At 43.8% G+C, this 26,539-nt stretch overlaps 1 protein-coding gene across 7 annotated transcripts in view; it reads right to left on the bottom strand.

Moving 5' to 3' along the window:
• Positions 1–26,539, bottom strand: part of SDCCAG8 (SHH signaling and ciliogenesis regulator SDCCAG8) — a 2,836,880-nt gene that overhangs the window by 1,902,691 nt on the left and 907,650 nt on the right. For all 7 annotated transcript variants that reach the window (XM_069607960.1, XM_069607958.1, XM_069607955.1 and 4 more), the window contains one exon: positions 14,881–15,015. In XM_069607960.1, the coding sequence (XP_069464061.1) occupies positions 14,881–15,015 (135 nt within the window). The remainder of the gene's footprint in view (positions 1–14,880; positions 15,016–26,539) is intronic.

Here is a 26,539-nt window from a genome sequence, read left to right as displayed (position 1 = left end):
AAGTGGATCTAGGTCACCTGGCCTAAGCACCACCCACTTTCTTAGCCTCTTCCTTCCTGCTCTTAACTATTAGGTGAAGGGCGTCTCTCGGCCAGGTGTCCAAAGCGAAGGGCAGTCAAAGAAAAGGGCAATTCTTGTTCGGACCAGGAGGATCCAAGGTCCAACCCCCTGCTAAAACAGCAGGTAGCATGCACCAACATGTGTTTACACCCTCTGTCACCACAGGCCATGCCCACCCTCTCTGGTCCCCCCGTGTTGTTCCCTTGTGACCCCCCCCCCTTCCCGCACACAGGAGTCTGTCCTGATACATTCTGGTTTCACCATCACCGTCTTGTGGCCAATGCTGGATTATACTTTTATGGACTTCATTGATTCACGGTGCGTCACCCTTTCGCAACTCTCAAGCTGGACTTCCTTTGCATCTTGTACTCATGGTGGCCCTGAATCATGCTGTTCCTATCTTCATCTTGTATCCTGGCTTGCAACATTATGTGTTACTACCGACTTCTGCAATTGTATTCACTCTCCCCTCTTGCTTCTCCACTCCTTTTGCCTGCTTACTCTCCGTTCTCTCCTCCCCTCCTCCTCTTACTTTCCTCTATGCACTTACTCTATCAGAATTGTCCCTGGAGCTAGTATGATAGCAACCTCGTCTGTCACTCCCCCATCCCCTTACTGTTCCCTCCCCCCAGCACTATCTGAAATGTTGACAGACCAAGTACGATAGTGGCTTGTTTTGTTCCTCCACTCCCTTTCTGCACCCCTCTCCCTCACCTTTTGTTTTTCTTCGGCTCTACCAGAAATGTCGTCAGGCCTAGTACGGTAGTCGCCTGTCTGTTTCCATTTCCTTCCCACTCTCCCCCTCCCTTCCTTATCTATGTCTTAGCTCTTGCACTATCTGAAATGTCGTCAGGCTGAGTACGATAGTTAATTTCACATCCTCACTGCTCATGACCTGTAAGAATGTCAATGTATTTTCCCTTGTTCCCTCACTTGCCTTGAAGCGCTTTGAAACACATTGTGTATAGGCGCCGCTATATAAATACACTATCATATCATATTCTGGGTCTGGAAATTAGTGATTAGGCAACCCAGATGAGACACCTAGTCTGTGTCGGAGAAGCTGGCCTGAGGGATCCCTCTCCTTCCACCCCCTTGAAGGCACATCAGGGAGCAGTTGGACCAACCTGGTCAGTTGTGGCTTGCCCCCCACACAACCTACAGAGTTCAGTCAACTCACCACAGCATTTCAGAATCCATGTACTTTTATATACAGTGGCCTTATTAACAAGGAATCACCAAACAAGCCATTTAACATCTACATTAGAATACCGAGTCAGCACAGGGTGTCCGATTCTCAAAGATTTGCACTGACGCTCATCAGGAGATGCCCAGGAGAATCTCATATTTGCTATTATTAAGTAGTTTGGGCAGTCTGACTGGCTTCCGGGATTTATATGATTTGTACTTTGCCTATTGTAAGGTGAACAGAGCTCCTTGTTTTGCTGGGGCTGGCCAATATTAGGGCCGTCTGTCCCAGAAGGATTTTTCTTTAAAAACCTGACCCAGGTTTTGGGAAAAGGTTTGGGTGAGCATGTGCACTGGAGTTAGATATAGGGCACAGGCTCTCGATTCTTTCGGCCTTCTCGCAGGACACATCAACTGTCCTGATGTTAGAGGTATAAGATAGGCAAGTGTGGCTTCACCACCCACGAAAGGATTCAAGGAAGACAGCGATATCACACTATTCCAGTCCCAGCTCCTCTTACAGAGGTACAGCCAGCATCTAAACTGCACTCACTGCTGAAAGCTTGATCTGGCTTCTGCTCCGGACCAGGCTGCTGAGCGTGAACACTCGCTTAGCTCGCACTGCAGCTCCTCCACATTGAGCAAGAACCCGACTCCCTCCCAGCTGTCCATATCAGGATGACATTTTCAGGGAATCCCACCACCATCATGCACAGAATCCAGAAGAGTAGTAGCGTCCGTAAGCAGCAAATGTGCTACTCTGTGGAGACTGTATTTTGTTTACCTTTGTGTGTTTGTGGCCATGTATAGGATTACAGTCCTTCTGTTACTGCCCATGTTCCTTAAGTCGAAAAACGTGCAATCTGACCTATGTAGGTAGGTGCTGACATTGAAGTTCTTCTATGTTTGTAGGTGTGGGCATTTAGTCCCTCTTTTGTGCTGATGGACGCTACTGAAGTGTAGTCCTATTTTACCGGCAGCACCTACCAAATTGAAGTCTCACTTTTATGTTGGTGGCCAGTCCTGGTATTTGATTTTGAATAACTGGTCAAGTTTATTGTTGCTTTTTTCTCAAAAATGAGCCACCATGCTAGTGTACGGGGCATGCACTACTTCCTTTAATAGCTAGCTAGCTATATGTAGCGATAACAAGGGGGTGGGGCACAATATATGTGTTTGCCTGTGCAAAGTTCAATTTAATGAGTGCAGAAATGTTTGTGAATTTAGGTTGTTCTTTTATTTCATCTTCATACCTGATTCACAAAGCTTACAACTGGAGCAAATCTGGTGGTGTCATTAAGCAACATTCTTGTCAATCCCATTTGGACATGAGCATCTCAAAGATGTTCCAGTCATCTCCACATTTCTCCCAGTTGTCAGCTGTGTCAATCAGGTATAAAGTGAAAATCAAGTGCACATCATCTCCCCATGTGCTCCATTGTACATTTTTGAGAATCGCGACCAGAACACTTACATTTCTCTGTGGCCATATGGGTAGATTAAGTCATCTTAGTATTGTGACGATTCCAGGAAGATCGTTACCTCTGCCCCCAGGGGGAGCCACCCCCTTTAAGACTAGGGCGGTGAACATGCTATGCTTAACACCCCCAAGGGGACACGGTGAGCAGGATCCATCGGGAGGTGACTCTCCCTTAGATAGAGACTCCAATAGGGGAATAAGTCACTATCCCCTACACCTTCTCAGGGTACGTAGGGGATGGATTTTGCGGTGAACATGTACGTCTTTACTTATGGATGACTTGGCTTCTGGCCCTGGGTATGCCCTATCTCCTGTGAAGACCAAGGAGAGACGAGTGAATCAAACCACTGGAGTAGTGTATCTAGGAGCAGGCTGAGCAGGCCCTGTGGAGCTTAACCGCGGCAAAGACATCAAAGGAGATTTGGCCAGAGAAAGAAAATGCCAGTTTTGGCGGAAAAGGCCGCTGGGATGTTTGGGCATATTTCTCTGTGTAGACCCTTTATGTGTCTCACCGCCCTAGAATAGGTTTAGAATACGTCGCTCTTGCCACTTGCTATTTTCTGAGGGTAAGAGAGGGGAAGAGGGGTTGTTGATTCTTGATGAGGTTTTGGTTTTTGGACATTCTGGATACATCCCCTGGATGTTGCAATATTATTTGTTAGGCTTATGAATTTCTGTGTTCAATATTTTTCCTTCACTGGTATGTGTTGTTTTATATTTGTTTAGTGGCAACACTTTCTTATGATATACATGCATTTTTATAAATGAATTATCTTTGTTGAATGAAGCATTACATTCAGTTGCTTATTCCATGGGCGCATGAGGAGTTATGAATAAGTACCCATTAGAAGGGTTGCTCAATTCATGGTCCATGAGGCTTCAGCCCAGTCTAGTAAACAAGTTTCCTATGGTTATAAATAATTCCTGATGGGAACACCCCTTTTGTGAGTTCTAGATGCCCTTCGGTTCCTGCCAGAGATGGAGGCTGCCATCTCGTGATGATGTTATTAGACAGCTCTGGCTGTTTTTTGGGCTATAATTAATCCCTTGATTGTTTTTTCTATTCCTTTATACTTGCTTTGAGTGTGTTCTTTCTTGCTTTTTCCGTTTTTATGAACTCTTGATTTCTCCTTTCTCTGTAGTTTAACATTGGGAATTTAGGATGGCCGAAAATGCAACGCTGAGTTATAGTGAAGATCAGATTACTGACATTTTGATGGGTCCTTATTTGTTTGACCCGGCCGCCACAAACCAGAATATTCAATTTCTAGCTTGAATGAGAACCTACTTTATTTTTTAAGAAGAAAACCCTCAGGACAGAGCTTCACTTACATTTTCTCCGTGAATATCTCAAAGCAAATATCCCTGTAGGCCTAGTGGTTTGCGATGAACCCTGTCTCTTCTTGGAAGATGACAAATATAAGACCAGTTTCAGCTTCATAGCTATCAAATGTAGCATAGACTTAATGGTGCTGACTATTTCAACAACCCAAGGTTTTGGGGCATTAGCACAGAGAAAAAATGATATTGAAATGTCTAACTAATAAAGCGGTGGCTAATGCCCAGGACAAACTAACAGCCATAACTAGACAATTTGAGGAATTTAAGCAGACTACGCTGAGATACAAGCAGCGATTCATCTGCAGAGGAATCATTTCACCCACAATACGCCTATTTTTTTAAAATGTTTTATTTATAATTTGCAACAGCCAAAAAAGTTAGACTTTTCACATAAAAACAGATATTTAAAAGTCAACTTTTACATCTCTTGATGTTTACAAAACAAAGAAAAATGACCTCTTCCAACCAATCCTCAGGGGACTTTCATTATACAGGTCTTATTTTTTTACCATTTTTATCAGTTCTATTGTCAAAAATGTTTCGTTCCCTGAGACCACTCTGTACCAAAGGTCCATAGTCTGTAACTGTCACGCCCCCGCACTCACCCCCGCTCCCACTCTCTCCTTCACACTCGTCTCCCCTACCTGGCGCTTCTCGCCATCATGTTTTCCACCCACATCAGTAGGGGTGGCACGGCAGGCGGGATACAATGGTGGGCAGACCCGCCTCTTTTCGCCCTTTTCCGCGGTGACGGTTGCCATGGCGCCTCCTCCACACCCGGCGACGCCAGCATACCAGGAAGCGCCGGCAGCACCAATCGCTGGCCGCGTTGCGCTCCGCGTAACGCGTGCGAGTGGTCACGTGATGCGTCACATGACTCCGCTCGCAGCTTCAAAAGAAGCCGGCAAATACAACACGTCGCTTCACAGCTCATTCTCCGGAGGACTGCCAGGCGTTACTTACTGCATCTTGTTACTATCCTTACCTCGACCTTGGAACGTTTTACTTGGACTTGCTTTCGGATTACCCTTGGACTTTGGCATGCTCTCTGACTCCCCGGATCATCTTGACCTCTGTTTGAACACTGGACTTGGCTCTGGATTGCCCCTCTGTTTCTGCAACCTCGGATTACTTCAAGTTTTGCCACAGATCAAGTTCTTGCTTCACCCAGGTGTTTCCAGAGTGCCAACTACATCATCCCAGCCTGCTATTGGTTTCCCCTGCTTTTTGTGTAGGTCTCCTACCTATGCTACCATCCTTTATGTAAGCTGGTGTCACTGTACCTTGTTTGCTCCATCTGCCAGTTTCCTTGATTATAACCCTTTGCCTTACAGCACTCAGGGGTCCTTCTGGTGTTCCCGGTACCAGGCTGACGACGACACTCCACACCTGTGGCCTCAAGGATTGCTAGGGCAGTTATTTTTTCCTGCTCGAGCGGTACTTGGGGACGGAGGCATTACATAACTGCACGACCATAAAGTCTGACCCATCGAGTTAGAACAGTAACCATCATTGATCACTGACAAATCGAGCAAAACATTTTTTTTGTCATATCTCTTCTTCCCTCACATTCAATCAGGATATGATACAAATACTGTCTAACTTCTGATTTGCATATAGAGCACATTTCTTTACACACCCTTTCTGTTTTACTTCGTCTTCTGAATTTTATCTCTCTAGTTTGACTTCTTCCATCAGAATAATGATTGGGATATTTGGGTAGATCCCCCCCTTGACTTATTTATAATGGAAAAACTCCCATGAAGTTTTAGGGATCGCATTACATTCAATGTTCTTATCCAATCATATTTGTTCAAGGCTTTCTTTATGTTGCTCGGATTTAATACTAATTCCTCCACAGATTTGGAGATATTTGTTAAAATGATTGTGACAGTTGTTGTTTGGCCTTTTTTAAAAAGGGATTACACTGCCTCAAATCTTCCTGATGGGTATCTGTATATAGAGAGTTTTCTCTAGGTGACTTAATGAGCCTATATAGTTGTAGTAGTCTCCACTCCATGCTTGCTTTCAAGCAACATAGGCCCAGCTCATATCAGAGAGACTCCATGGGGAGAAACGGGGGCAGTCATAGGACCTTTTTCCATACCGTTCCCTCCAAGTGATCCGAGTTCAGATTCCACACCTGGGATTCAATGTACATGCCATATAACAAGGAGAGGATTTTTTTCCCTTATAGAATTTTATCAAGGGAGTCAATGAAAAGCAGCAATAGTTTGCTTTGAGATTCTTCATCTGAGCCGCCAGTTGCTCTATTTTGGCTCTTAGTCTGTCTCCCACCAAACCTACCTTTCGGTGTGCAGCCATTCTAAAACCCAAGTATGGTGTTTCTAATATTGACTCAATACTCTGTTTCTTTTTTCCTTACTGAATCTAATACGCCTATCCCCCTGCATATCCCTCATACAGAAGCTACAGACCTTTTTTAGGCAGGGGCCAGCCCAGAGGTCTAATGTGGGACCCTTAATTTTATGACCCCTTTGGAGGATGGGGCTGAGACGACAGAGATCCAGGGGAAGAGCAATGTACAGATAAACAACCAACTCTCACTCCATGTCCCTGTCACAATGGACATACAGGCATTGTATAGTAGTATAGTAGTATTCCTCAGCAAGAGGCAATCCGAAGTGCCAGAGATGTCCTTCTGCGAGAGAATCTCCAACGACGAGTCCCCATTCAATTAATTCTTGAATTCCTCTCTGCGGCCCTTCATAAGAACCTTTTCACATGTAATGACCAGTTTTACATGCAGACACGCGGCAAAGCTATGGGTGCAGCTTTTGCACCCAGCCCTGCAATCTTATTCATGGCATCTTTTGAAGAACGGTATGTACTCTCCGAGACTAATCCCTTCTTTCCGAGGATCTCTTTATGGTGGCGCACAGACATCATCTTTATCTGGTCTGGACCACTGGAGATTCTCAGTGATTTTTTAATTTGGATAAATCAGTGTTATCCTAACATCCAATTTACCATGAACACCAGCACCATTGAGATCCATTTCCTAGACCTCTTAATTAAGAATCATCAGAACACACTGATGTGCTTCATGTACAAGAAAACATCAGATCGGAATACCCTCCTACACTTTGCTAGTTTCCACCCGAGAAGTCAGAAGGAAGACTTGCCATATGGTCAATTTTTACAACTTCAGCGAAACTGTACTCTTACATCAGATTACCAGTTTCATGCAAACAACCTTGGCGAGAGGCTGAAGGCTAGGGGATATCCTAAGAATCTGGTCTCATACTCTGTCCGGCGAGTGAGATTTACACCAAGGGAATCACTGTTCACCTCTAGAGTGGAGACTACACATGAAAATTTGGTCTGTGCTCTTACATACAGTACCCATACTTTTGCCATAAAAAAACAAATAAAAAATATTTGGCCTTTGGTACAATTGAATATCCCCAATGAGCCAACTCAATTGTTTGCCATTAAACACCAAAGAACTTGAGGGACAATCTGGTGCATTCTAAATCCAAGGAAACTAGGGCCACAGGCACTAGTTCGGACCTGTGACCACTTGTGGGGCATTTCCCATGTGGAAATTGCTCACTCTAAAAGTTCCCTAAAAGGCTGAAATCATTTGATGTAGGTGGTAAACAATGGCATCTCAGAAACCACACAAACTGCAAGACATCAAATGCGTGTAATGTATAGAATGCCCACGTGGCCTCAGATACGCGGGACAAACTACCAGGCCACTACATGTAGGCATCACTGAGCACAGGTCACAAATTCATTGCAAAAATGCCGATCTCTTAAATTGCGCCTACTCTGTGTGTTGCTTGTGGCACTTTGTGGACTCATGTGCAGCAGAACGCTTACAGCTGAATTTTACCACTCCCCCTTCAAGTCCTCTGGACACTAAATGATATTGTAATCGATGCTTGAAAAATATTAATTTGGCCCGTGCCCCCTGAACACTGCTTGGTCTTGGGACCTGGATAACACCCACAAAAAAGTACTAAAGGAAACAAAATAACGTCAGAGTTTAAATGGGGCAGACACACAGTAGGGGTGGTGTGAATCAGAATTATCTTTGCTCCAATCGTAAAGGTGAATACAGATGTTCTACACACAGCTTGCAGGGTTCAGAAAGTTCCACAATTAGTAATCCTCACTTTGTTCAAATACTAAAGTGGTTGCAGCCCATTTTGTGGCTTTATTTTGTACCTTTTTTTTACATGCAAAAAAGATGGATGGTGGGCTGGGGTTGGGTATATACATTTTCCATTTTTTAATAGTTAGACAGCTTTTAACAAGTAACAAATCAAACAAAGCTAAAACCTAAGCCGTAAATCATTTCAAGCACAAAATACAATACATTTTTATACATTTTGGTAAAACAATCTCAATAAAAAACGTTAATTGTCATAAAAAATATATATATGAGAGGTTACCAGGCCCCCCAAACATCGATTCCAAACACCCTCTTTGTCGAGAAGGGCTCCGGGAGCATAATATCTCCCAAGATACCTTAGATGAATGGATTGCAAGGAAGAGCATTCATCAATAAAGTGTCTTAGGGATTCAACCGTTGCATCTTCACAGAACCTGCATTTTGTGTCCCCAGATTTAATCAAATTGTCTCTAAGGAGAATCTCCTTGGTATGGATGATGTTCCACCGAAATCTAGGAAATAAATTTTTTACTGAACTACTTGGATAGATGGTCAAAAAGGGCACCATCACTCCATTCTTATGATCGAAGCTCAAATATGCAAAAGATGGGAACGAATACAACTATTCTACAGTTTGGGTCCAATCCCAGAGTCTCAAACAACGTTAGTGTGCTGAGGTCCGTTCTTCAACTCTTCATGAGACGAGCCTATCTCAGAAAGAAGCTCTTCACACTCTTTCCAGAACATGAAAGGACCAATATTAGGGTAACGAGACAGCGAGGCTCGAAATTCTCCATAGAGTGTCGAATCATCTGCAGTCAAGATCTCATGAAACAGATTAAAAAAAACACATTCCCCTTGTTTTAAGTGATTGAATTCCCAGATCATATTGCAATATAACCCCTCGTAGGGACTATGGAGAACAGTAAAGTTTCCCCCACAAGAGGACCTTGAGTTTGGGGAGGAGATGCAGCACGGAGAAGTCCTGGATTTATATGCCATAAAGTATTTTTGGAATTACTTTGCCGGAAGGATTGAAAACATTCCATACTTCTCATACACCTTTTTAAACTGTGAGCAGAAACGCTTGGTTTTATTTATTAGCTTCTCTTTTAGGAGGCGCTTTGTGGGTTTGGACTCTATGCGGAACCCCAGATAGACTAAAGAGTCCACCACTTCCAGTTTTTGACCTTCCACCCACCAGTGTTGGGCGAGTTGTTTTTCTTTCTTTGAAATGATCATGACCTTTGTCTTAGAACAATTAATCTTCAAATCATTTGATTTCGGGTAACTTACAAAGGCATCAATCAATTTCTGCAAACCTTGGGAGGTCAAACAAAAGGAAGTTGCCTGCATAGCAAACCCATGTCAAGCGCTGTTCATTCGAACTAGGGTGGCAAATGTGGATTTATCAAGGGTTTCACCAAGGTCAGACATATACAAATTAAAAAGACATGGTGCCAACATGCAACCCTGTCTGACTCCGGATCAAGTGTTGATGGGTACTGATGTTTCACCCCTTCCGTTTAATCTAATCATTATTTTGGAGTGTTCATGAAGGGCAATTATTAGTCTCGGAAGACCCATGGATATATTCCAGCTAACCAACTTCTTCCATGAGAGGGCCCAATTCACAGTGTCAGATGCTGAACTTCGTAAACGTACAACGTATGATGCGTGTACAGTGCCCTACCACCCGTGTATCTAAGTGCTTAAGTAGTAATGACACGAAAATGTTACTGTCTGCATCCAAGATAGAGGGGTGTCGGTAATTACACGGGTTGTTTTGGTTCCCCCGCTTATGCATGGCGATAAAAAATGCAGTTTGCCAACTTATTGGCAGAATTTGGTCTTTTAAGATCTGTCGAAAGTAAATGGTCAAAATGGTATACCAGGATGCTGATCATTCATGAAAAGCATATTCGAAAGTTTATTGGGCCCAGGTGCCCTGGAGCTGCTAATGCCCCTAATGATTTCAGCTATTTCCTTAAAATCAATTCTTTCCAATCGTCTGAGCTTGGGGCCGGGAGAATGAGGGGAGGAGATTCAGGAGTGGAATTATAACCCAATTTGGTCTGATAAATAGAGACCCACTGCTGTTCCCCATTGGGGTTAGCTGTAAATCCGGCTTGGTTTATTCCAAAATGGTTTATAAGGTGCAAGAATGTCGAGGTTGTTGTTTGATACAGTGAGTCCATCGTACATTCTGCGTTATTATGTAACAGCTGACATTTATGAATTCTACAGCATTGGCGAAAGTGTTTCTCTTTTTTGATTTTATTTAGCCGTACTTGTAGATCAGCAATGGAAATACTCTTAATTACCCTGATTCTCTCCCTCATTTCCCTCTTTCGTGCCCACCATATCTGATCAAATTGGTGGGCATGCTTTTCTGGGACGATCTTCCTTCTGTTTCCAATGTTAAGAAAAAGGTCTGTCAGGAAAGAATCAAAATGATTGACATTAAAAGTGAACATTTTCCAGCCCAGCGTACTGGAAGCCAATATCCTCTCGACTCCACCATACACCAGGGCGGCCCTATGGGGGTTCTAACAGATTCTATTCAGCCCCTGATTTATAGATAGTGGTGGAAGATCGACTCCTGCTTCCCTCTCCAAGGGCCAATCAAACACAGCTGTGATCTCGTGGTCGCTGAACTCAATAGGTTGAACCCTAAAGCTTAGACACACGTGGAAAATGGCCTCGTCCACAAAGAGGCAATTTAAAATCTCCTGTTTCGCGCCCCTTGCCCATGTACTCAGACATTGTAGATCTCCCTGGACAGAGCCATTCAGCTGGGTTAGACTAACAGATTTCAGAGACTTGAGCAGTCTTTCTCCATACCTTGCCTTTAAGGGGGCAGGACAACGAGTAGTCTCGGGGCATGGGTCAGATTTAGAGAAACAAAATGAGTTCAAGTCCCCCCAACCCCAGAACTAACAAGCCCTCCCTACAGTTATCCAACCAGTTTGAGACAAGGTCTACTATCTCCTCCAGAATACATTGAATGTTACTCAATTTGTTATGCCAGTAAATATTCAGCAATAACAGCTTGTGATTTTTCCCTTTCAGCATTATTGAAATCTGGGTTGCCAGTAAACATTTGTCTAAATAACCAGATAGTCTACAGTCAATCCAGCAATCTTTTTTTAGAAGGGTAACAAGTCCGCCCAAGTTTCCTGGATGAAGATGATAGTGTATTCCCAAATCTGGATTAGTATGTAAGTGAGTGTGACAACAACTATTCCAGGAAAGGACAGTAAGTTTGTTAGTACCTTTTCCCATGCCTCGGATAGTAATGCACGTGGTCGACTTCTGGAGACCAGTGTCGTTCCTTGTGCTCAAATCTTGTTCCAGAGGCTTGCCCTCCCCATCTCTGACTTGTATTAGTCTGGCCCTTTGTTCCACGTATACGTTCTAGGGGATTCTTGCGATTTGTCTCACTGTATGTCATCACCTTCTCTATGTGGGCATAACCACTCCTGCTTACCTCTTTTGCAAAGTCAAATCCTAAATGAAGTAGAGAGTCTATTTTGGTTTGAACCAAATCAGATACAATTTGTGAGGCAAATGTTAATAATACTCCATCTGTTCTTCCTCTAAATGGAAATTCTATTCTATCTATGTCTCTGGATGATATTGATTTTAGGCTGGAAACTTGAAAAAGCAGCCTCAGAATCCCTGTTTGGTTCAATACGAAAGACCTCTTTTCATATGTTGTGCATTTAACCTTAACCTTTGAGCCACTTTGCCTACCGCTGGTGTTCTCTGTATAAGATAATTTACCTCTATTAACTTGTTTGGATGTAGGTAGCTGTGTTGAATAAATTGCGGTACCTTCCACTTTTTCTCTCCTCTCCTGGTCCCTGGCATACCACCAGGGGGGAGATTGGAGAAGATTGTCTCTCAAACCTTCCCCCTTTCTTAAGCCAGATAGAGGAGACTGTGGAAGATGCCTCATCAATTGATTTTGAGGAATAGGTAGACTGTGGGTATTGCAATCTTTGGTGCCCTCCCACACTTGTGTAGTGTATTGTATTGCTTTTCCTGGTCCTACACCCCCCACACCCCATTACTGAGGGGTGGGAAGGTGAGGCAAACAATGCTCAAGGGATTTCCGGAGGAGCGTGTTGAATTATCACAGATGACTACACCCTCACCCATGTTTTTAGCCCGATTGTGTTGGACATAAAGAGATCACAATGTGATAGTTTGTCGTTTGAAAAAAATATTTCAGCCACCGATTCTGTAGACAGACAGCTCAGTGGTCATCGGAAGGTTACCACTACATGTATTTTTAGAAACATGGAGGGGGGGCGAGCTCAAGTAAGTCCCGGCTTGGGTTGATATATATTTGCATGTTTGGTCTCATGATAACTTATCAGCAGCCTCCCAGAGGGAAGAGAAACCAATTTTAAAGAGGCTTTAGAGATGGAGTTTGAGATTTTTGAGGGATTAAGATGTTTGCTGACCTTACTCTTAATTTTGGATTTTGTGTTACCATCTTTCAGGGCTTTATTTTGCGGGACTTTGGAAGTGCTTCCTTGGTCCTCCCCGATTCCACCAAGCAAACCTCATTGGCCAATGGTATAGGTGTCTCCTTTTCAGTGGGGGCCAAAACCAGAGCAACCTGAGACTTTTCCACGGATAGTTCCTGCCCTCCTGATGAGGTTTTCTCCCCCACATTTAATGCAGAGATTTTGGACTTTGCCCCATATTAAATCAAGAAGTGTAGCATGGGTTTGAGAGTCTTTCTAGAGATTTTCAAATGAAGAAAGCAATGAGCTCAAAACCTGATTTAGTTCTATTAACATTGTATCAGTTATCCCAAAAACAGGGGGCTCTCGAGCTTTAATCGCCAAGGATAGTCTCCTTTGTGTTGCCGGAGTGGGGGTTGATTCATAGGAAGTAATGGATGAATCAGAGTCTGAATCAGAATCCAGAGCTTCACAAAAAATTGGCAGAGTATTCAGGAAAAAGTCTTTATCTGTTCCTTGTTCGTCGACTTCAGACTCTTCATAGGAAGTAAGGTCAACACCAGTGGTTAGTTCCAACTGTTGCATTGATGTTGCAATGTGTTCACTCATTAATCCTGATGTAGAGGGATTTTAGTGAGCCAATGTATTACACTTGTGCTCTTTAGAGAAGTAAGAGTTTATCAGCTTGGTTGCATTAGAGCTGGTAATTTGAGGTGTACCCATCACTGCCTGTTCCCCCTCCGCTTGATTGATAGTAACTGAAAGAATGTTATTTACTGCTGGAGGTAGAATTTCAATAACGGGAGAGGGAGGAAGAGGTAGATCAATTGTGTACTGCAGCGCCGCAGAAGCGTCCAGTTCCAGTGACTGAGATAAATGAACCGTTTTTGCACCACCCCTTAAATCCATGATACAAAAGAAATGTGACCGCCGTTCGATGACCTGCATTTATGTGCTTCAGCACGGGGAGGCAGGTACCACAAACAGAATAACGATCTGCACGTTTGCAGACCTATCTCTAGCTAATCCAAATGTGGCTTCTGATCAATCACCAGGGGTTCAAAGGCTTGAAGCCCGCAGTCACCCCGTTAAGCACCTCTAGGAAAGGTGATCAGAAGGGGAGGAAAGCCCTTGATCTCAGTGGGCTAACCGTTACACATAGCAAAATAGCAGGTAGAGATTTAGGTCGGCATTCGGTTACTCACTGTTTAAAGGTCCTGGGTCAAAGGTCCTGGGTCCAGTCGTCCGCTGCGCTATGCTGCTGTAGCAAGTTTTAAAAAATAGGCACCTCCTTCCCAGTAGACGGTATAGACAGAATGCAGCAAAAACGAGCACAAGCAGGTCACTGCACACAGCAACACATTCACTGCACTCCCGACGTATATATTGAAAACCCCTGCGACTACTACATGAATTGATTAGTGTAGCAGGTTACATTTTTCCAAGCCTGCCACAAAGTGGGAGTAGTCTGAATTTCAGATTGAGGTCATTTGTTGTGACCCAGAGGCCAGATGTTATTGGAGAGTGCTGCAAGATTGCTTTTTCAATAGGCACATGGGAAGCTCATCTGACACGAAACACCAGGTTGCATAATGTGCCTGCACCCCTACAAAAGGATGGTTGAGGGGATAGGTGAGGGAGGTTGCGGGGTGGTGGGTCTCCCTGCGTTTTGTGAAAGAACACCTGTTTAAAAAAATCTGTGGATAAATTAGATTAGACTAGTTGAATTCAATTAAATCTCATAGATACTCACAATACTCTCTATGCATAAATGGAACATTTAAACACAGAGTGTCTGCACATTCTGGCCTCTCAGAGGTAGCCTCCCACAAGTAGCAAGAGGATAACAGACTTCTATTCCGTTGATTTGCCAACAAATGCGGATTGCGTAACACTTTTTAAAGTAAGAGCTGTGGACATAAAACAAGTACGAAATACACAAAGTTACTATGTTACATGTAGGTAAACACAATACTTTGGGAACCTGCTTATGCTAACAAAAAGCAGAAACATAGTGATACAAACACATTTGGATGCAATATTTTAAAAACTAAACAGGGAAAAGTCTTAGCTACACAAATGGGTCCCATTGTTAAGCTGTTTCATGGTTTTAAAAGGAAAAGTGAATAAAACCCCTTATTTTGAGAAATGATTTCCTGTGGACAGAAACATGAACAGTTTTTGAGTACCTCATTCACTTCAATCTCTTTAGAAGAGAGGTGCTTCTGAGCTTCTTCCAGCTGGCTTTCAAGGTAATTCTTCTCTCTTGAGAGCCTCTCCAACCTAGTGTCCAGATCTGTCACATTCTGAGACAAGGTCCTCACCTACAATCAAAGGAAGAGAAAGAAGTTTGAAAATCAGTAATACGGCAATGAACCAACTGTGTAGCAGACGGAACGAAGATGTGAACAAGGTGACCTAAGTGCCACATCTCAGAACCTTCTGTGAAGGAATAACCAGCGTGTGAAGTTAAGGGCACACAGAGATCTGTGTGCCAAAGCAGATCTCCATTGTGCTGGGAAAATGCATTCTACACACTCCTCTATGATCATTCCCTCCCAATGAGTATGCATTGCTTAGTCAGGCTTTGGTTGATGGCTACTTCTTTATGCAATTTGGGGCTCCTTGTGTTCATCAATTAGGGAAGGCCCTAATAAGTATAAGGTCGAAGGTCAAGCATAATCCAGAGGTCTGGCTTTTGCCAAATACTTTCTGGAGTGCCCAAAGTCACAATTTGTCAAATGCATATATAGACAGAAACATAACTAATCAAAGTTCAGATATAAATAATTTCCAAACTGAAGACAGAGGGTGAAGTGTAATATAATTAATTTGTATGCCGGACTATTGGTTAATTCTTTTGTAGTGTGTTCCTTTAATTCAATGCTCAAAAAAAGCCTCAGCACATTTTAGTTTCTTCAGAGCCACATTTTGCATCGGCTCGGTTTGATGATGCTCAAGGAATGCCCGTCACTCAGTGCCATGGGCTGTGCATCCAGCACCTTAACGATCTCCGAAATACATTTCTTTTGCTATCAACAGCGCATTTCTTATGCGTGATGGGACATTTCCAACTGAAAGGCCCGATACAGCTCCAGCTACCTAGTGAATCTGTGTCTGTTTCCAAATCATTTAAAGTGAGCAACACAATAAAGCTCTCTTCCAATGGTTAGTTTATATCCATGGTGTCTAGTAGCTCGGCATGCAAAAAAACAAGTGTGCTTTCCTTTCAATAGTCATATGTTCCGAACACCATGCATAACGACGAGCTGGAAGTTTGTGACACATCATCTCTATATCCAAGTGACTTTACTACACCCATTGCTGTGTGTCTTAAAGTGCTGAAGGTACAGTAGTGTTAAACATTACATTTTTGCAGGCATGCATTAACTAGAATTCTTAGACTTCTACTTTCCCTTCAGGCTGCGGGAAAATAAAGCTAAAATTATATTCTTTTTTTAGGCTTCACATGATTCTATAAGTTTTGTTGCTTTAATATGAAACGTGTATTTTGCAAGTAAGCTCTACACAGCTTGGCAGGCATATACTCAAGTGCCTACATTACTGAGTGGGTTAAAATACACGCTTGTATCACAAACACTGTTTAAACAGTGTTTGTGATTCAATAATGTTCTCTTACTGTGACTGAACTGCAACAATGGAGTCCTTAGAAGTGATTAAGTTAACATTATTAAAAAAGACTCCCATACAACGGCGCATATTTAATCTTTTTAGGGACACCATAGTGTCTCCTTGTGCTCGTTTATTAATAGCCCCCAATGGTGTCACCTAGGATTGCCCTATTGTTGCACTGGCTCTCCCTTCGTCCCATATCACTTGATTGAGAGGCAGATGTAGTTTCACCATCCAGTAAGTGCAGCAGTGATTCTAGTATAAAGGGCTGAAGGTGGCAGAACCAACATTAATTTCCTCCCCTGCTGCTGCCAATCACTGAAGTTGCATGGACAGACCAGAGTACTAGCCTACTTGCTAATGAGTAAAACTCTTTGTTGTGTCTTGCTATCAGGGGTGAAGTCCTAAAAATTAAAGTGGGGGGACTCATCAACAAATGAAATGGAATGTGACGTCATCAAGAATTAGCATATCAAGGTAAAATATGCACATTTCATTAAATTGGCTTTGCATAACCACCCAAATTTCACAGGACGAATGAAGGTGACGCCGGAAAAACCCAAAGAAAATGGAGGAGGCACCCTGGTAACTCGGGCAGGGTCCTCCTCGCCTCCCTCCCCCCTGGGTAAGGGGGAGGAACAATGAGAAGCGCGCCAAGTGCTGGGAAAATCCTGCAAAGGGCAAACAAAGAAAGGGGGCGGGCTAAGCCCCATATAAGCAGCGGGCAGCCAGGGCAGGGAGTATCCAGCCCCTCCGGCAAAGGACGTCGTCTGCCGCAGCCGGAAGGAAGATTTCGTTTTACACCCACCCACCCTACAAGAAGGACAGCTACGGCAAGGCCTGGCCATTGATGTCACAGGACAGCAAGGCGGTGTGGCAGTGTTTTGGCAACCAGAGACAAGAGACAGACTCCGAATGAGCCATGGGAAAGCCGGAAGGGTCTTCGCTCTTCTTGGACCAGCGCCTCTTGGGAGCCTAACCGGCAGAGGCGTCTGGTGGTAACAATGAGAGGCTCAGCTTCCCCCCAACAAACAGCGCTCTCCCAGCCCAGGAACACCTGCACGGGGAGGCAGGTCTCAGGCACGAAGGATTGGGGCAGTTGGTCCTACTATGGACTGTGTTGGGAAAAGGGGGGAACAACACAAATGTTTTCCCTGGGGCTTGCAGTACCGAAATGGGACATTTCACCTTTAGTTGTTTGTTATTTTTCATCAGTTTACATAGTGCAGTGGGGAAGTGTCCGGCCTACAAACCTGACCACTGTGGTTTCATCCCCGAGGTCGGCTTTAATGCATACATTCAAAGAAGACATTCAATGTTTCTCATTTTAGCTGGGGGAGGACCGAGTCCACCCTCTGAAAAAAGTGGGTGGACTCCGTCCACCCGCGTGTACCCTCGACTTGAGCCCTGCTTGCTATTCGGTATTGTAAATCACACCTTCTGCCATTTTCAAGATAGCTTGGAGTTTCAGGATCTGCCAGAGGGGACTAACGCAGTAGACAGGTAAGCAGGGCAAGGTTGCTTTGCTACAACATTTTTGTGTTCAGATCTGAAAAGATTGGGCTGTCTTTGGGGTGTACGTTTTAGATCTTCTGTGAACTGTCTGGGGCGGTGGTTAACGTGCGAGTAAGGTTCCTAAACGCATAGTTTGTGTGGTTAACTGTGGTGTCTGTTAGAGTGGTGCTTAAGGATGGTCGAGTGTTGTGATGGTGTAGCTGTGGTGAGTTAGTGTAGTATTTAGGGAAATTTAGTGCAGACACATCCATTTGGGTGGTGTATGTTCCATTGTATAACCTGTGTTGTTTCAGTGGAAGAGTTCTGCATCGAGGTGTATTTTCGGTTAGAGTGGGAAGTAGACTAATTTTGAAGTGGCTGTTACCATATCTTTCTGCAATTAGCGCCTGACTTGATTGCATGGACACACCATGCTCGTGTGGGAATGTGGGGCTTTCAAAGTGCACTTTAGGCAGCAACAGCACACAGAAAAAGGAAGCATTTCGCTTCCACTTGATTTTGCAAGTGACTTGCCAGGGAGCCAAGGATCATAGGAGCAATGGAACAACTTAGACGGGAGTCAAGGGCCAGGGAGAGTGTCACCAGGGAGTAAAGGACCAAAGGGGTACCTGACCAGAGTAAGATCACACAAGGAAGTAAGGTTGCCAGATGACTCCATGTCATGATGGACACCCTACTCCACCCATGGCCTTAGTTATTACCTTATTTTTACTTCACTCCATTGAATACAGCTAGATGACTACTAGCAACTGCAAAGTACATTGCGTTTAAGGTATGGGTATAGGCTTGCCCAAAGTTTTATTTCGAATTTACTCAATTACTGTTATTTAAAAATACAATTGTTTTTTAAGATAAAAGGATACAGAAATATACAATCAATATTAAGGCTTTAACTGGCATTGCTGGATTAGCTACCTTACAATGCAAGCACGCATAACAAAACAAGACAGCGGGTCCCACCAAGTAGGTCAGTTTAATTTGGCAAGTGGAGCATCACATGATTGACATACTGCAACTAAATTCTAAAACGTTTTATTTCAAAAATATTTTCGAAAAAAATGAAAGGTTTCAAATGTAGGTGAGCAGCCAGTTAATCGTGTAGGGGTCCATGGAAAAGGATGCCCTACTAGCAAAATTCATATTGTATGTTGCAACACAAATAGTTTACTCACTGTGAGGGGTCAGTCATGCGTGGCGGACAACTGCTTGTGGTTTTCTCAGTATTAGACATTTTATTGATACCAAAAAGTGCAAAGAAAACCTAACTAAACCTACTCTACCAGGAAGTTCCCTACTTAGTCTAGGTTCTAAGGGAAATTCTCCTAGCATACACAAAACCGGCCTTCGCACTAAATAACAAAACATGCAAAGTAAAAAATAAACAGCATAAAGAAATGATTACAAAACAACCAGTGACTTGGATGGCCTTCAACCGCCCTGGGTGGATCCCTTTTCCAGGAATGTCCAAAATCAATCTCTCCAAGTGTTCACTAAGAAAAGTAAAGTCTTGAACCAGTTCTTGTGAGTTCCAAAAGAAACATGAAAGGTTCCCCTTCCGATTACAACAAAGAAAACAGCTGCAATGGTAATCCTGGATAACCTCCTTCCAGGATGGACTGGATACAGTTCAAAAACAAAAGTACCCCTTCTACTTCAACAACTGTCCATATGTTTGTAACTTCTGCAGCGTGTTTAGTATAACTTGTCAGGATGTTTTTTCTTAGGGAGTTGCTTTCCTCTCGACAACCTCCTTCTACTACTGTAACTGAAGAGGCAGGCTCCTTTGCTCCACAGTGTACTACTGCTTCAACCACCTTCAATACGTTCTCTGACAATATTACAGACAACCACAGTTCTGTTAGCTCTGCTTCATCTTCGTACTTGTTAGGCAACTTAAATACAAGACTGTTTGACCTCCACAGGTAGGCAAGGCACTCTTCCTTCATAGGTTATAAGAGAGGGGCAGCCACTTTGCCTCTTCTATCTGTTTTACTGCTACCAATATAATCTGCATTTGCTTCCAGACTGCTCCTCTCTCAGTTTAAACAATCTCAGCATCACAGATTGTTGATTTGATCTTCTTACAAGCACCCAGCTCCCTTTCCCAGCTTTATGCACACTTTCTTGTTCCAGCAGCTATCCCAAAACTGTACCTCCACTCTTCCAGCTTCGGATAACCTTGTCACCCTTGTATCAGAGGACACTGGACCTTTAACAACCTTAACAACTTCAAAATATAGGTGGTTACATTTTAATAGGGCTGATTTCACAGAAGAAAGGATTCGCCTACTGGCTTGGGTAATGCTTGCTCTTCTCTTTACTTCAGCAACTTTTACAATTACAGAATACTTGTTCTGGATGTTACAAGATTCAGGCTTCACAAGAGAAAACAGATTAAGGTACACACGACCACTCTTTGATGGAGATTTTTAACTTCAAAGAAATAGAAGGACTTGTATTCCCTTTCATTAGCAAGGAGTGATACTTTGACTCTGGTCTGGAATCACAATTGTCCACACGCAACCTCTCTTTGTTGTAATATTCATTCCTTTAAGCAGTTTGTGAAAGGCAGTTTAAACTTTCTGAGTGATTTAAAAAAAAGTTTCCCTTCTTGATTGGCGACACACGACCACTCTGGTAAGGTTATACAGTTCAACAATGGAAAGCTTTTCATTTTACACGAGCACTCTGGCTTCCATTAGATGTGCATGCGCTACATTTCCATTGTTACTAGGACTTTTCACAGCAACAAACAACTTCTAGTCGCTTCTAAACTTACACGGGTTACAATTGAGCTGGTAACAGATACCGGCAACGTTTTTTCAGTGAACCTGAGCACAGAGCTTCACTCACCGGCTCTGGGATGACTGCGTTTGCAGACCTCATTCACTTCCCGACCTCTCCTCCTACTACTACTTCGGTCACACTTGGGACCCACATCCCTCTGCAGCATGGGTGTCTCCGGTCCAGCCTCAACCACAGGGGGTCTCCTTCACTCCTTTGTCCTTCGGCTTGCTTCTGCACACAGGCCTCGGGTTGCAGCACGATCTCAACTCTGTAGTCACAGTTACTAGGAAGACCTTTAACTTCAGCACATCCCTCTCAGTGCAGCCACGGTCAGACAGGGTTTCTGAACACAGGACCATCACAGAACCTGCAGGTGAAATCTGCGCTTCTCTCGTCCCGGCGTCTCTTAAGTGAGCACCCTTTCTCATGAACTGCCAGCCTCATGTTCTCCTCCTCCTGCTACTACTGTCAGCCTTCCAGCTCCTATTCAGCTCCTTCCTGCTGCATCCTTTTATGCCTCTCCAGTGGGGCAACTGACTTCAGGTGCAGGCCCTTAATGTTAATTGCGTGACCCTGGCAAAGGCTTTTAGGCCTACTTGCCTGTCCTTTACTTCTACATGCCTACTCAGCCCTCTTCTTCGTCTCAGTTCCTGTGGGATTCTGGGACATGTAGTTCACTTTAGTGAGATTAGGTTTTCCCACTTTCTTTTTATTTTTTAGGGTAGCTTTAATTCCTTTATTATTTTTAGAAGAGAGATTGTGGGTTTCAACCTCATTAGAAAAAGAAGATGTAGAGAAGGCAACACTTTCACTATTCCTAGTAGGGTACTTTTGGTAATGAGGATGACATTTGGTTTTCGGGATAACAAAGATTTGTTCTTTTGATATAATGGGTCTCAATGTTAGGATTAACCACCTTAGTTTTGACTGGAGACTGAAACATATTCGAACGACAATAGGCCACAACTTCTTCTGGCATGGTGGTAAGAATTGTAACAAGCTCATGGTGGCAACAGTAAAGACAGACATAAGTGATCACGATTCAAGGGTGTTTATTTGAACAATTTGCAGGTTGGAAAAATGCCTAACCTAAATCTAAGATGGGAGCAAACTGCGACCATCAAATGAAAAATAAGGCAGTCCTCGTGGCGTCTCGTCAAAGTAAAGAAGTGTTCACAAATAATAAGTCAGGATGTGATTGCCAGGGGTCTCCCTTCCCCATATTTTCAGCAAGGCACAAGGTGGGTCTCCTGAGCACAGCACACACTCGAGCTTTCCCAGTGTGAGCTGACAGTTCCTTTCCAGCTGTCAGGTTTTTCGATGGTTAAGTCTCTGTTCAATAAAAAGTATCTTGCCTTTGAAGGCCCGAAATTTTAAACAAGGTTTCCATGAAAGGCTTTGGGTGACGGTCTCACCCCTGGGTCCCCCTCTTCCGGGTGCAGAACTCTCACAGTCGTACTCGACAACTCCTTTAAACAGTTGCTTTCGCAACAAACTTTGGGTGGTGCTTTTCCACCCCAGGATCTCCCTCTGCCGGACTCTCCACCCCAGTCAACACACTGCTCATGGAAGTTTAGACTCTTGCACTCACAAGTCTTAATGTCTTTTCAAACCATTCACTGTGGACTTCCCTCTGCCGGGTTCACTCCTGTTCAAGACAATGTTCATGGGGCTTCAGATTTTGTCTCCTCTTGTTAGCATCCCTCCGCCGGGTTCACGCTTGCCAACCTTTACAACATACTTCTCATACCATGAGGTATTAGTTTCCATTAGTTTCTCAATCATCTGTCGGTCAAAGACTTTCGACTGTATGGAGGATTTAACAAGACCCCTGTATGACCACTTTGACTCCCTTCCGCCTTTTCTTAAGGCCTTCTGGTTACTGTAGTTCAACAGCAGGATAATCGCCAACCTTTCTCGGTGGTGTTTGATTCTGCTATGCTGGCTTTCCCCTTTTCTTATATCAACAGTTCTTTGTTTATTCTAAAATTCAATTAGCCGCTGGCTACTTTCATTCAACACAGTTCGGTTTCTTTATCGGCTCTCCCCTTGCCTCACCAGCTGCGATGAACTGCTTTGCTTTCTTGTCTGTAGAGTCAAGGCAGATACCAGTGGGCCATGCATTCTCCTCGGCTTGGCTGTCAGCAGAGAAGGCGCCCGGGTACCACTGACATCTGCTGAAACACACGCTGGCTATTGCCTGCAGACTTACGATTCCTTCTCTTGAGGCTTCTCGGGTTCTGTTGATAAGGGCAAGGTCACTTTGCCCCTTGGTATCCTCTCTACTTGCGCTGTCTTTCTCCTTCTCTTGAACTGCCGCCGTGCTGAGTCAGCTCTTGCTCCACTTTTTTATCCCTGTCGGGTAGGGAAAGGCCCGTCAGGTGTGTGTGATTTTGATCTATTACCTGCTTTTGCCTGACCCTTGTATTGGGACATGTCAGGTAAACAGCTCTGGTGTTAGTCTGCTGTCTTCCGTGTTGTGCGAAAGTGTTCCTGTCGGAAAAGTGGGGGGGGGGGCAGTGTTTTGGAATATCCTACGTGGTAGGATGGGGAAAAGGTGTTTAAAGAAGGGGGATACCGCGTCCCACCCGTCGGTGTCCCACTCCCACTTCCCAGGATGCCCATCCAGGTGATCCTCCCACATTGGTCCCCCCCAGGAACTGGATCCAAAAGTGATGGCCGTGTCTTGGCCATCTGGATGACAGATCCCTGGTGACTAGACAGGGAGACACCTTCAGGTTTCTCACAGAATATCCTTGTCAGAGGAAAAATACTGTGTCTCATACAATGGAATCTCCTCATTACCCTAGGCCTCGTCTCCACCCAGGTGATCCTCCCGCAGTACACCACCCAAAGGATTGGGATAGGAAGCGTCTGCCCTCTCCTGGCCACCAGGGAGGACACTTTAGGCATTTAGGCATGGTTTTGGCAAGAGATCAGCCGCATTACTCACATCACCCAATTGTAGCCTTTTTATTTAAAAATAAAACCACACAGTTCACAAGCAGTAGGTACACTGTTCCTTAGTTTACAGTGAACGAAATAGTGAAGCAAAAGACACTTGAAGGCTGGCAAAGCACCTGGATCCTCAAGTTGAATACTAGCTCAATAGAGTCAAAGCTATGGGAATGAAAGAGTGTTTCAGTTTGAATAGTGGGGGTGTGGCTGACCAACAGAACACATGACATTTTCATATGTTTAAAGACTATTTTTTATCAGATGGGTTTTAGGATACCTTCCTATGGGTTCTAGTGATGTGTCTTATCTAAAAATGAAATGGAGGCTCTTCTCACAACAATCTAAGTAAACAGGGTACAAAAGTGTTAAATTGGCAAGTCTGGGTTTTCCTGTCTATCAGATGTTACAGATGGCCTTTCAAAAGAACACTCCAACTCTCGAAGACAGTTCAAGGGTTTTTGTTTGTTTCTTCCCGAGACACGCTATTGGCCGCCCCCCTTCTCTCGCCTAGTGCTGGCCGTTCCTTCCTTTGGCAAAGGGTCACTCAACCCCAGGCTGTCACCAGAGATCGGTAACCCCTACTATCCAATTTCTATCTGATTGAACGTGATTGCCTAAAGACAAACTCTTTATCTCCCTAACTTGCTCTGGGAACAATCTAGGGGGTCCCTGACAAAGTCCTCAAATGTGGTGAATAAAAATGATAGGTGGTTTTCAAATACTCGGGTACTTCTAGGTCACAAATGCGAGGCGGACAAGTAGAGTTTTTCCACAAGTAGCCATTTTATTAAACAATAAGGGCGTGACAAACGTCTCGCTTTCCCTAAACCAACAAGGACATCCTTGCCTGCCAAACTAAGACTAAAGGAAAACACTGTAATATCAAAAGGTATCTGTCCCTCACACTTATACTTAGAACACAATCCTACAGTTTTCATATGGCTGTTCAAACTCAACAAAATAACAACAATATTCAAACATAAACTTTAGAACCATATATTATTGTAACTAGGTTCAGATCCCCTTCCCCAGGATTAATGTAGGTTTTTCCAAATCAAAGTTCCAAACAAGAAAGTTTCTTTCAATAGCCAAGTTCTTCTTTAAATGCCACACAAACTTTCTTTCACTCTTGGCCTTTCACTCTTGGCACTTGGATGGTCTTATTACTAAACAAGGTTCAAAAGTTGATCGTCCAATGTTTTCACAAGCTCTTGCTTGATAAACCAAAAAGTCAATATTTCAAAATAACTTCTCCTCTTTGAAGAACAACTATTCACATTTCTTTGGCATAAACAACAATGTTTTGTCAGGATGGTTATACCACAGTCCTTCATAAACACTTTCCATCACAACCTTCCACCACAATGCAGTACTTCAATATCTTTTTCCTGGCCCAATAACCTGCCAGGAATACCACTAATAATCCCTTTCCTAGTAAACTCGCCTGCCAGTATAACAACTTCCACCACTAATACAAGTACTCTCTGGTGAAGTTTGCTTCAAAACTTTAGAAAAGTCTTTGACTTACAACAACATTGAGATTCACAATTTCTTCCATCAGGATATAATACACATTGATGCTGTTTGCTCCACTGATTTGTTTGCCACATACAATGCGAGATTTGTTTCCTCTCCCCCTTGATATTCTCTACAAGGAGGGCTTCTCTCCTGCCACCTTTTGGTTCCTACTATCACACCAGCTAACTGCCCGTAATGTCTCTTATACCCGTTTCTCTAGGAAAACAGTTTCCTCTTATTTTTAAATACCCTTCTTTGGCTTAGGCAATGCTGGTTATCATCTTGCTCAAATATTGCATCCTCTTTACTTTGGCAGTTATGCTTACAATACTTCTGCAATATTGCCTCCCCTTTACTTTGACAATGAGGGTTACTATCTTGGTACAATATCGCCCCCTCCTTACTTTGGCAATGATAGTATATAAATGTTCTTCTCTTGCTACCTGTCGATATGAGTATCACTTCGACATTGCTTTCTTTCATTATTTCGGTATTCAAAATACTTGTGAGCAGCCCGCGGTGGACTACGGATCGCCCCGGGTCACCAAACAAAGGCCAACTCACTGATCTCTCTCTCTCTCTCTCTCTCTCTCTGCATTGGGTCGTCCCACTGCAACGTCTGCTTCTTCTGTTGGGTCCTGAACTTCTGACAGCTTTGCTTGCACTCCCATAGGCCCACGCCATTTGGGAAAGGAGCCTGTCTAGCTCCTTGTGTACTCCGGTGCTCGCCAGTCACCATAGTAGGGCACAAAACAAGGAGAGCTTTGCTCTACCATGGGACAGGCTGTCAAAGCACCGATTCCCGTTGCCGGACCTCTGCACTTCAGGTATAATACAAGTACTCTCTGGTGAAGTTTGCTTCAAAACTTTAGAAAAGTCTTTGACTTACAACAACATTGAGATTCACAATTTCTTTCATCAGGATACAATACACATTGATGCTGCTTGCTCCACTGATTTGTTTGCAACTTACAATGCGAGGTTTGTTTCCTCTCCCCCTTGATATTCTCTACAAGGAGGGCTTCTCTCCTGCCACCTTTTGGTTCCTACTATCACACCAGCTAACTGCCCGTAATGTCTCTTATACCCGTTTCTCTAGGAAAAGGGTTTCCTCTTATTTATGAATACCCTTCTTTGGCTTAGGAAATGCTGGTTATCATCTTGCTCAAATATTGCATCCTCTTTACTTTGGCAATTATGCTTACAAATCTCTCTCTGCATTGGGTCGTCCCCCTGCAACGTCTGCCTCCTCTGTTGGGTCCTGAACTTCTGACAGCTTCCCATAGGCCCACGCCATTTGGGAAAAGAGCATGTCTAGCTCCTTGTGTACCCCGGTGCTCGCCAGTAGGGCACAAAACAAGGAGAGCTTTGCTCTACCATGGGACAGCCTGTCAAAGCACCGATTGCCGTTGCCTGACCTCTGCACTTCAGGTTTCC

This window comes from Ambystoma mexicanum, chromosome 4q, assembly GCF_040938575.1.
Source record: "Ambystoma mexicanum isolate Mex_15411 chromosome 4q, UKY_AmexF1_1, whole genome shotgun sequence".
Classification (NCBI taxonomy): Eukaryota; Metazoa; Chordata; class Amphibia; order Caudata; family Ambystomatidae; genus Ambystoma; species Ambystoma mexicanum.
The sequence above is the reverse complement of the archived record's forward strand: the minus strand, read 5'-3'. Positions and strand labels throughout refer to the sequence as shown.